Raw genomic sequence first — 11,888 nt, 5'->3', positions numbered from 1 at the left:
GTTTACGAATAATAGACTGATGTACTTATTAAGTAATTTATTAGGACAAATGAATGATGCTTTAATGATTTGAACGAATGACCATTACAATGGCTATTATAGCGATTGACGAGGCGAATAAACTAAATTTCCTCTTGTATATTGTTTTGCTGTTGGACGTAATCAGTTTCTGCAGCAATGGGTGGGGCGAGCTGCAGTCTTTCTGTAAAAGCTCTTTCGATAGTACCAAATACGGAATCTGGTGGATCATGGGTGTTGATCTGAAATGCATGCATATAGATAGGGGGTGTAATAGCGATGAAGTGACAAACACTAAGGATTGATTCCAGTCGTTAAGACAAACAAAATAAATAAGAGTATCTATTTTTCCTGGCACGATATCCAAGGGCTCTACTGAAAATAATGAACGTGAAACATCGTTTTTGATCAATTTCTCAGGGTGTCTGCAGTGCTGTGTAATTGTTAAAAATATTTGTTCTTAAGCGTAATTTACAATTTACTTACTTTATCTTATTTTGTACTTCGATACAATTCTAATTACAGATGAGATTATTTTTGTTAAACGCAACTTAATTTTGTACTTTCATAATACTCATTGTTGAGGGAGATTATTTAATTTGTCACTGAAGCATTAATGGGCAAAACTATTTGGACTTTTTAATTAGTAGATACATTACTAGTTCTGTTGGAAAAGGTTCAATTCTACAAGACGTGCTACTTAGACAAAGGAGCACATATTATACAAAATGTTGTTCAATATTTAAACAATGTGTCTGAGGCACGTTGATTTGGAATAAATGAACTACATTATTGGCCTGCTCGATCACTAGTTATGAATCCTCTTACTTTCACTTGTGGAGTTGTGTGAAAATGTTGGTGTATACCTACTACAGAAGTTGAACACAGAGTAATTTGGTAAAACAATTTTTGCTGCTGCCCAGGAAAGGGAGGATATCTCTAATTTTCCAGTTTGTAAGCTCTTGTTTAGAACATAGCAGCGTATATTTTGGATTATTATAGCTGTAAAATATAGTAAGTACAAGTCACATTTAATTTTCTTCGTCATATACAATCTGATAATGATTTTACGTATAGCTATTTATTCGTCATTTGGTATTTATTACTTTCATATAACCAATAATAACCAAACACACGCTGTTTTCAAATCAAACAGAAAAGCTTTAGGTTTCTATTTAGAATATATGAAGCATACTAATAGTAGCTGCATTACCCTCGTCGTAACTACCTCCTGGAAAATTTAAATAAAAATTATTTAATAATGTATGTATTAAAAATGGTCGAGGGGTTTTAACTGTTAAAAAGAAGCTATTTCATTTTTTTACTCTATTTTGAAGGTTTTAAGCTAATTCAAACAAATTCAAAAGGTTACTTTCTAAAAACAAACTTAAATAAGGTTTCAAAATGTTCTTCGACACCAGAAATTTCGGCATGCAAAAAATATCATAGCCCCACAAAAAGAAAAGGCAAAACCATGGTATCTATCGCTGAAGTCGCTGAATCCGAATCCGGTGTCTGTTTGACCCGATCAGGTCTGAGTTAAGGTCAGTTCAAGGTCAAATGTAGAGAATCAATTTCCAACAAAGTAAACCAATATATCTACCTTCTATAGGTATAGGTTTTTGGGATCGCTCAATCCGAATCGGCTATCCGTTTGATCCGATCAAGTTCAATTTCAAATACCTACATGTCTATCCATTTTTGGGGTTGCTGAATCCGACGCAATGAGCTCGTTAGGAATGGATTATAACTGAAAGCCAATTATTTTGTTTTAATTATTCAAAAAATATGCAGATCTACGCAAATATAATTAGTTGAATCTGCTCGTCTGGTTATTTTTCACCCAAATAATCGCAAATTCTGGTAATACTGTGAAGTATATTGATTTTTACAGTTCCACTGCTAACAATGCTCCTTATGAGTTTCGGACTTTTATCAGGCATTCTAATTAAAAATACTTTCTATCACGCGCGCTCGCTATGGGACCTATAGTGTAGGGGGTTAGGTGCACGGAAAGTGCTAGATAGTACAACAGCGTGATGTTATTTTCATAGCGCAACGCTCTAGCGTGATGTTATGCTATGAAAATAACATCACGCTGTTGTACTATCTAGCACTTTCCGTGCACCTAACCCCCTATGCTATAGGTCCCATAACGACTCGCACTTGTGATAGAAAATAGTATGTGCAACTCGTTCGGAAAAGTTGCCATAGCGCCACTTCGGCGCTTTCCGCACTCGCTTCGCTCGTGCGTCAACTGCGTCCGCGTGGCGCTATTAGCAACTTTCCCCCACTCGTTACATAATGTACTATAAGTTTTATTTGGAAATGATTGATTTAAACTTGTAAAGGGTTTTCTGCGATTTCAGACAACTTTTTATAGTTAAGAACCCTCGAAGTCCTCCTAATTCTAATGTCATGATTTAGCACCTGTTCAGATTTTGCATTTAGATAGCGGTTTTCCTTGTTTATTTTAACGAAAATCAATCCGGAAGTTTGTTGTAAAATCGTTATTACACCCCCTTCCCCCTGTATTTATTGACTCGATTCGTTGACTTGAACAATTGACATTGCAAATTCTCTTACATTTTCCACTTTGTCTGTAAATTTCATTAGAGACAATCTGATATCTCTGCTGGCAAATATGATATCCCTTTTAAGAATGTCTTCATTCAAATTGTCTTCAGATCTCTCTTTGGCCCTGTTTATCAGACATCCAGTATCAGAATAGAGGTGGAGGATAAAAGAGACGTTGCCGATTTCTTTTACGAACATTACAGCTTGTTTCGCATTCTTGGGAAAATTGCTGATTACGAATCCTTTGTCTGTTGTGGCAGTTAGGAGAGATTCTTTCAATAAGTCAATGATGATATCCTGAATCGAAAAATTATTAATCAATTTGGAAGAAGACATATCTATACAGATAACACAGCCACACCAAAAAAGTGGAAGGTCCGAAAGACAAGATTATGGTATCTATATGGTTTTGGGGTCGCTGAATCCGTCTGTTTTACCCGATTAGCTCTGCGTTAGGGTCAATCAATTGGCAATTCGGATTCAGTAACCCCAAAAACCTCCCACTTTTTTGTGGTTATGTAATCGATAATAATTAACACATGGAATATAACGAGGACGTGCATAAACTTTTAAGGAATATTCCTCAGGTAAAAGTAAGCAAATAATATATAACTCTGAAATTCAGTTATCAGTGCCATAGATATGGGGATCGACCAAATTCGTTACCCAAGTAGCACCTTGTGTTAAAATTACTTAACTTCTATATTTATTTGTCTCATTTTTATTTATAAATAAATCTAAATCACTTAAAACTTTCGTAAACAGGTAAATACTATGTTTTCCGGCCATTAAGACCTGATATGGACCAAATCATTCATCTCACTTATTGCGTTGCAAGTTATCTTTCTACATCGCGTAACCAATATGCTGTAAAATGTTCTCCAGTACAACAGTCATTAATCTAAAAGAATAGAACTCTAGATTAACAGAAAGCTACCTACTATAAAATAATCGAGTATAATACTACAGGGCGAAGTATAATTATATTGTGGAAGCAATTTCATCGTCAACATTTTACTGCCAATCAATATTAATTGTAAATATACTAATTCTACCCTTGAAAAGTTTAACGTGCCCTAAATATTTTATAGTTTTTAAGGAAACATTTTTTTTACTTTAAATATGTTTTTCAATTTTTTGTAAAGAATATAGGTTGCTTCGTATTATATTGCTAGAGTATAAAATTTCAAAAATATTAACTTAGAATTTGTGAAATAATTCTATACTAATGTTTTTCAATAATCAAAAATGTTTATTATAAAATAGCTTCTCAGAACTAATGGAAAAATATGGCGGAACTAGTACCACGCGACTTCTGCTGCTTCAGTTCTTTCAGTTAAAGTTGTTAAAACTAAAAATTTTTAATTTTCAGGTTATGTCGAACCTTTTTAGGTTAAAATGTCTTCCTAATCTCAAAACAATTTTTTTATATATGTAAGCATAAATGAAAACATATAATCTACTAAAATAATGTATTAAAAAGCATTACGGATCACCACCTCATTTTTTTTTAAATTTAAACATACAGATAAACAATCAAAGGTAAACAAACCATTTTATCAGGTTAATGTTGACTGTTTGTCATTCTGCTAGAATGATGTCACTTGAACTGATACGTGATGTAAAGTTGAAGTTAACCAACTTTCATCCGTTTTGACCTTGACGGAGTGTCAACTCGCTCTGCTGATACACTATTGGATGTTGATGATCACGTGGATACAACGGATCCGTTATCACGCATGCACGTGGATCCAGGCTCACAGTTGATGAGAGGCACTTTCATTGGTCCGAAGAGGGTATTGGCATAATTTGAAACATATATTATTTTCCAGTAATAATCGGTAGCATAACCATGCAATTCAATCTGCTTTGACATTCATAACCTCACTACTACCTAATTACTCAATTAAATATACAGGGTGATTAACAACTTATTCGAAAAAATTAGAGAATAGATGCGTCACGAAAAATGTCAAAAATGAGTCAATATCGTAAAAAATTATAAAGTCCTTATAGTTTCCGAGAAAAAAATTATTGTATGAGTTATAGTATTTAAATCCCTTACATCGCTGGGTTACTGTAGTCTCTAGCGTCATTCGCGTTGTGCGCTGTACGAAATTCGCTCTCTCTCCACGTGATCTCAGGCGATTCCGAATACTGAAATCCGATTTTAGTAGGTATTACATTACTTTTCCAAGTAGTGTCAAAAATGGCTTACGTGCATAGCAACTCGGAGTTGATGGATATCGCTTTAATTTATGGTGAGGCAAGACACATTTGTGTTATAGTGTAGCATTTGTGTTACGGTGAAGCAAGACATTTGTGTTATGGTGAAGTATTTGTGCTATGGTGTTAACACGTCGGTGGACAAAATTTTTAACAGTTGTTATAATATCAGGTATGTCAAATTATTTTATTAATTTATAATACAAATTAATTTAATTAATTAATAATAACAATATTGGTAAAAACAGTTGAATTTGCCGATATAAAATAGGTGTTATAAAATTTTATTTATTTCTTTGCTTAGGAAAGAAATTCTTTTAATTTTTTGGCGTTCATTTTTTATTACACTTTGCCGTTGTGCCGGTCCACGACTGCATGCTTTGCCTTGCGCCAGGTCGGGTTTTACAGTGGACCAGTTTCCAGTGCCGTACAGAAGCGTATTTTTAAATCATTCTCGGAATGCCCTTTTTGATTTTTTACCTGTACTTTAAGAGTACATTCAAAATTTTTTTTCGGATAAATTCTCATTCACCTTGTAATTTATTTAATGTTCCGATATCAAACATGGTTAACCAAAACCCTGGTTAAACGTTCCATTATTTGTCATTTCCTGAAATCTGTATAATTTTGGAACAGTGATTACCTGAAATTGGTTAACCAACTGTCAAACAAGTAACCGGCGTTTTTAATCGGTAAACTTGTAACCACTTGTGGTTTGTGGCACTTGTTTACTTTACAGTGTTTGTGTTTTTAGAATTTATTTACCCATTGCTCCACGAAAGAAATGATACACCTTATCATCAGAATCTGAACTATCAGATGAGAATAAATTTATTATAAAATATAAAAGCTTGTGCAACATCCATTTTTTAAATAATTTTTTTGTAGGTACTAGCTATTGAATAGATATGCCTATTTTTTATAATAAAACTATACATAAAACATCACGCTCACTACTTCCTGTAAACAATAAAATGTTAGATTAGGCAGGGTTAAGTTAGTTTTAATAATTTTGTTTTCTCTTCACTACCGAAGCGGGTCCATTATTCCCTTCTTTTCAGTTACCAACCGTTAACTCGGTGAAACCAGAAATGGTAATTCGGATAATATCGGAACACAACCTTAATTAGTTACCTACATGGAAAGAATCCATAGGTAAACTAGTCATACACGTTTGAAGTAATTTAGATAGGTAATGAAAATGTAATTTTGCTGTTAAAGGAACAGATCTAAAAGTTATTTTAAGTAAAAATGACTGTCAGATCATTTTTAAAGTAAAAAAATGACAGGTCAAAATACGTACTTAGAAAACTTGAAGGTTAATTTAATACAAGTTTGTAACCTAAATTAGACACAATTTAGGTTTTATTAACTTCAAGATTTGCTAAAATTTAGCTGTCTCAATTGAGAAATAGTTTTGATGTAGTATTACGTACTATAACTCTTGCAGATACTTAGACTTCAACGTATACTTTCACCAGTCTAGATTTATATATTTTTAAACTGTGCTTTTACTTTGTGGTTAAATTCTAAGAAATATATTAATATCAATATTTCTTGAAAGTTGCACTAAGGTAAATTAAAGTGATATATATAAAAAAATACTTTTAATTTAATTTGAAAATCCATATCTTAAAAACAGTGCATTTCCGGATCAAGGTTTTGTTTTTCATATTTTTATCTGAGGAATGTTGAATAGCACAAAATAAAATTAATATAATCTTTATTAGATAATGTGACAATATTTTATCAAAATGTATAAGTATTAGACTAGTTTTTATTAATCAGTCTATTGTCGGTAAACTTCATACAACTGATATTGCGTTCATATTGATAATGATGCTAAATGTCACTACATATTGTACATTACACAGGGTGATTTCACTTTAAATACATAAACTGCAGGAATAAATTAGTTGACAAAAAATAAATAGAGTTTGCTCTATAAACATTTTTTCCTGGGGGCGTGGTAGGTATTTGAGATACAGGGTAGGGTGTTCAAGTTTCCAAAAAAATTATATTTTCTGTCATATCTTCATATTGCGCAGGAAAAAATACCCTCCTGGCGGTTTTTGTCGAAATAATGTTACATTCAGGTATTGTAACGTTAAGTAAATGAAAAGCGTTTCTTGGTGTTTTTTTAATAGTAGCAGCCGCTTAGAAGATAATTTACTTATTTACCGACCACAATGCGCAAAGTTAGTCCACATACTCATATTTGTTTAAAACCCATCTGCAAAAATTGATTGTTTTGTCTTTTTTATCAGTTAGTAAGCTTTAAGATATAAAAAAGATAGAAAAATTCAAATAATCAAGTTTTTGGTTTTTTGTTTCTTTTACAAAAAAATTTTTTTTTCACAAAATTTAGTGAAAACACCTATTTATGTCCCAAACACGCTGTAATTTTTTTGATTTGAAACATTTATTTTTTCACCTTATTTTTACTTAATATCGAAAAAGCACCCTAATTTTCAATCGAAAATTCTCACGTCAAAATATCCGCTTTTTTAAAAACGTCGGTGGGCTTTTTCTTCGTTGAAATCTCTACTTTCTGATGGTGAAAAAAAATATACATTACTATGGTAAGTTTTCTCAGGAAATGCAAAGAAACGAAAGAAGATTCTACAACTTTCTCAAAATATTGTAGATGTCTTATTAAATATTAACTTTATTAACTTATTTGGTTGTTAATTATAATAGTATATTTCGACTTGTAATTTTTTTGTTTATCAATGTAACATGGAATCTTACGTTTTTCGAGTAATTAAAGTGTAAATTTTAATAAATAGCTCAAAATTGTACATAATGATTAGAAAAAAAATTTCGGATTTTATTTCGTTTCTTTGCATTTCCTGAGAAAACTTACCATAGTAATATATATATTTTTTTACACCATCAGAAAGTAGAGATTTCAACGAAGAAAAAGCCCACCGACGTTTTTAAAAAAGCAGATATTTTGACGTGAGAATTTTCGATTGAAAATTAGGGTGCTTTTTCGATATTAAGTAAAAATAAGGTGAAAAAATAAATATTTCAAATCAAAAAAATTACAGCGTGTTTGGGACATAAATAGGTAAGTTTTCACCAAATTTCGTGAAAAAAATTTTTTTTTGTAAAAGAAAAATAAAAAACCAAAAACTTGGTTATTTGATTTTTTCACATAAATTTTGAGGTTATGTGAAAAAAGTGTAAATACAAAAGTTGTAGATCTTTTTATTACCTACAACTTTGCCACTTAACTTTTTTCCATAAGACTTGTAGTTTTTCCGGAAATTAAGGGAAACCGTTTTTTACCCTTAAAAACTCGCCCTCTTCCCCTTCCCGACCTCAGATCGCCCGTAAATTATTTTTCCTTTCATTTCTGTTATATTCTCTTTCTTTTCCAATGGATTTCATCCTACTATAATTTTTTTTGGTTTCAAAAATTATCGACCCTGGTCTAGTAGGACTCGTTATTTAATTACTCACTAGACCTATGTATTTGCTATTGTTATTTTATTAATGAGTTTGATATCTTTTCCAGAAATAAAATTCATTCTACAAAAAACCGCCAGTGGCGTATTCTCTTCTTGGGAAAAGTTAGCGGAGGCTTTAATAGCACGACACTGGTTAAAACCAGGAGTCAAAGAAACGAATTAATTCACCAAGAAAATTCAATAAAATCTAAAAACAAACCCAAATATTTCCTAAACGACTGCTACTATTAAAAAACACCAATAAACATGTTTCATTCATTTAACGTAACAGTACCTGAATGTAACATTATTTCTACAAAAAACCACCAGTGGGGTATTTTTTTCTTGGGAAAATGGGGCGGCACCTCCAGTAGCACGCCACCAGTTAAAGCCACAAGGTTAATGTTACATTCAATAAAATGTCTTATTAAGTGAACATGCTGCAGTAAATTTCATTCAAATCGTTAAACGCAATATGAAGATATGGGAGAAAAAATATATAATTCTTTGTAAACTTTAACATCCTGTATCTCGAATACCGAGTCCCGACAGGAAAAAAATTATAGAGCAAACTCTACTCATTTTTTGGTAATGAATCTAGTCCTGCAGTTTATGTATTTAAAGTGAAATCACCCTGTATACGGGATAAAATTTATATTTCAGTGTCAGTAACGTCTTCCGAAACAAAGGAGATACGAAAATCTACTCGAAACTATTAAATAAAAAAAATATCTTAAATGTCGTTCCTCTTAACTGTAGTATACAGAGTAGCCCATCGAAAACGTACCGCAAGGCACTACAGGGTAGTAGAACTTTTCGGCAAAATCCAAAAACAGGTCAAATTTGTTTCTGAGGGGGACAACTTTTGGCTCAAAAAGCATACCAAAATCTTCAACCCCCTGAGGCTTTTAATTCTCTATACATCGATTCTTACTTTTTGAAAATCGATCCATTATTTTAGAAAATATGCAGCTTTGAAAATACGAACAATATTTTTGACGAGAAAAGCGAAAATCGATTTAATTTTACTTCAAAACTTACGGTATTAGTCAAGTAAATGCTGAAAATGTTGTCCGCCAACTTGCATACAATGATACAGGTTGTCTTCAAACCGTTGTCGAACATTCTGGAGCACTTGCGGTGTTACTTCGCGACATACATTAATGATTCGTCCTCGCAGATCTTCCAAGGTATCAGGTGGAGTGCTGTAAACTTTGCTTTTAATGTGCCCCAGAGAAAGAAATCTAAAGGATTTAAGTCGGGTGACCGAGGGGGCCACTCAATTGCACCCCTTCGTCCTATCCAGCGTCCTGGAAACGTCTCATTTAGGTAATTGCGCACATTGAGCGAGTAATGTGGAGGAGCTCCGTCTTGCTGGAAAATCAGTTCGTGTTCATTGTAAGCAGGGTCGTCCCTATGATATTTGTTAGAGCTGGGTCGATGATATTTTGTAGTAAATCCAAGTACATATCGCCTGTCAAATTTCCAGGAAGGAAAAAAGGACCTACAATGCAAAGTCCAAAAATACCTGCCCATACATTCAACTTCTGGGGGTGTTGGGAGTGTGTCTCATGGAAAATCCTTGGATTGGTATCAGCCCAGTAACGACAATTATGGCGATTCACTAAACCATTCAAGAAGAACGTACACTCGTCCGAAAAACACACATTAAAGAGGAAATTATCGTTTATCGCTCGTTCAGTCATTATTTCGCAAAATTGCAAACGATGATCAAAATCGTCTTCATTTAGCTCTTGCACTAGCCGAATCTTATAAGGATGGAATTTGTATTTTTTTAATATTCGTTGGACACTTGTACGACTCACTCCTGTCGCAGTAACCAATTGCATTGTACTCAGCGTACTATCCATTGCCACTTGCCCCAATACCGCTATTTCCGTAGGTTTATACTAAATGAAATCCGGTACTAGATTTTTAACCTGCCTCTTTTTGTTATGAACGGAGCCAGTTTCGCGAAATTTGGCCACCAATTCGCGAACAATTTTTTCAGACGCATGTTTCTCAGGATGCCGTTGGTTGAACAGTTCGGCGATTTCCGCATTCATTCTTTTTTATTAAAAGACTCGGCAGTATTGGTACTCTTCAACTACAAGTCACAAGACAGTTATCTAGCAACATCTTGTGGCCTATCTAAATACGAAACAAAAAGACAATTTTTTGCTCACCAAAATCAGGCTAAAGAATTCGCAAATCAGAAAAAAAACAGCGAATTCTTTCTTGGTAAATCCAAGCTAATACCGTAAGTTTTGAAGTAAAATTAAATCGATTTTCGCATTTCTCGTCAAAAATATTGTTCGTATTTTCAAAGCTGCATATTTTCTAAAATAATGGATCGATTTTCAAAAAGTAAGAATCGATGTATAGAGACCTTTCTAATGACCCCCCACTTGACCCCATTCCCATTTAAAAAAATTTGGGGGATGGCACCCCCACTTAGGGGGTTGAAGATTTTGCTATGCTTTTTGCGCCAAAAGTTGTCCCCTTCAGAAGCAAACTTTACCTGTGTTTGGATTTTGCTGACAAGTTCATCACTACCCTGTAATGCCTTGCGGTACGTTTTCGATGGGCTACCCTGTATAAGCTACGCTTGAGATACCCTTAAAAATAAAAAGAGGGTAAATACAAAGGACTCTAAGTGTTTGTTTAACTTAAAAACTTCTACCATTAATTTCTACCAAACCATAGTACGTAGTTATTTTTTAAATTGCTTAGAAACTAATTAGTTGTAATAATAAAACTCCTCTTTTATTTTCAAATTACTCAAAACTACTAAAAAATTGCATTTCATATCGATATAATTTATCTTTCAGTACCTTCCAACAGATTTTCATGACTGTCTAATTGCTTCTACGGATGCCGAATTGATATACGTGAATTCAAGACATATTTCCCAAAACTTAAACTGCTTTGTTTTTAGGAATTTAGACGATTATACACTTTTATGATATAGTAGAAGTGTCAACTGAAGACGCATTTACGCAGCTTTATTTTCAAATTGCTCAGGGGCGGTACGACTGTCATTAAATATTTTTGGTTCATACGGTTCCTACAGGATAGGACGCAAAACATAGCTAGCTACGTCATTTAAATTCCTTTTCCTAAATTTTATGCTTTGTATAGTACAGCTACTCAAATTTTTGAAAATGTCACTCTGTTCGTATGTCAAATGCATTTAGCATTAGGTGATGATGCTAAATAATTAGTTAAACATTGTGTAACGAATGCCTTACGTCTGGTATTTTCTTTTTGAAATTCATTGCATCTTTGATCATTACTCCCCGCTCGGTCTCTTTAGCTGCCTCCTGTCGCAACAGTTCGGTTGTATTGATATGCTCATAATCGAACCTCTCCTTTATAAGATTTCCATGTGTTCTCTTTCCGGTATTTTGCTGTCCAGATATCCAGACTATTGGCAAATTTTTATTTTTCAAGGGTGTCATGTCAACATCGAGTCTGTCTACGTTGATATCCTAAGTAGTTGCCAGGGTTGGAATAGAAAATAGATTTAATAAAGTAACGATATATAAGAAAGTTGGTACCTACTTTTGCTACACAAGAAAATGCAAGACCCATTTTGGTTTCCTAAAAATT

General features: G+C 33.3%; 1 protein-coding gene across 1 annotated transcript; it reads right to left on the bottom strand.

Moving 5' to 3' along the window:
* Positions 1-122: 122 nt before the first annotated feature.
* Positions 123-11,841, bottom strand: LOC108910877 (adenylate kinase isoenzyme 5-like). Its single transcript, XM_018715618.2, has 3 exons — positions 11,528-11,841; positions 2,605-2,892; positions 123-260 (listed from the first exon to the last, which is right to left on the bottom strand). Exons 1-3 carry the CDS (start codon positions 11,735-11,737, stop codon positions 123-125), a joined length of 636 nt encoding a protein of 211 aa, XP_018571134.1. The 5' UTR covers positions 11,738-11,841.
* Positions 11,842-11,888: the final 47 nt, after the last annotated feature.

Source organism: Anoplophora glabripennis, unplaced genomic scaffold (assembly GCF_000390285.2).
Source record: "Anoplophora glabripennis isolate ALB-LARVAE unplaced genomic scaffold, Agla_2.0 scaffold728, whole genome shotgun sequence".
Taxonomy (NCBI): domain Eukaryota; kingdom Metazoa; phylum Arthropoda; class Insecta; order Coleoptera; family Cerambycidae; genus Anoplophora; species Anoplophora glabripennis.
The sequence above is the reverse complement of the archived record's forward strand: the minus strand, read 5'-3'. Positions and strand labels throughout refer to the sequence as shown.

Coding starts and splice junctions, on each gene's coding strand:
- LOC108910877 (XM_018715618.2), bottom strand. CDS start 11,737: ATGACACCCTTGAAAAATAAAAATTTGCCAATAGTCTGGATATCTGGA. Junction 2,893..11,527: donor TCAAAAAGAAAATACCAGAC/GTAAGGCATTCG, acceptor TTTTCGATTCAG/GATATCATCATTGACTTATT. Junction 261..2,604: donor TTACAGACAAAGTGGAAAAT/GTAAGAGAATTT, acceptor CATGCATTTCAG/ATCAACACCCATGATCCACC.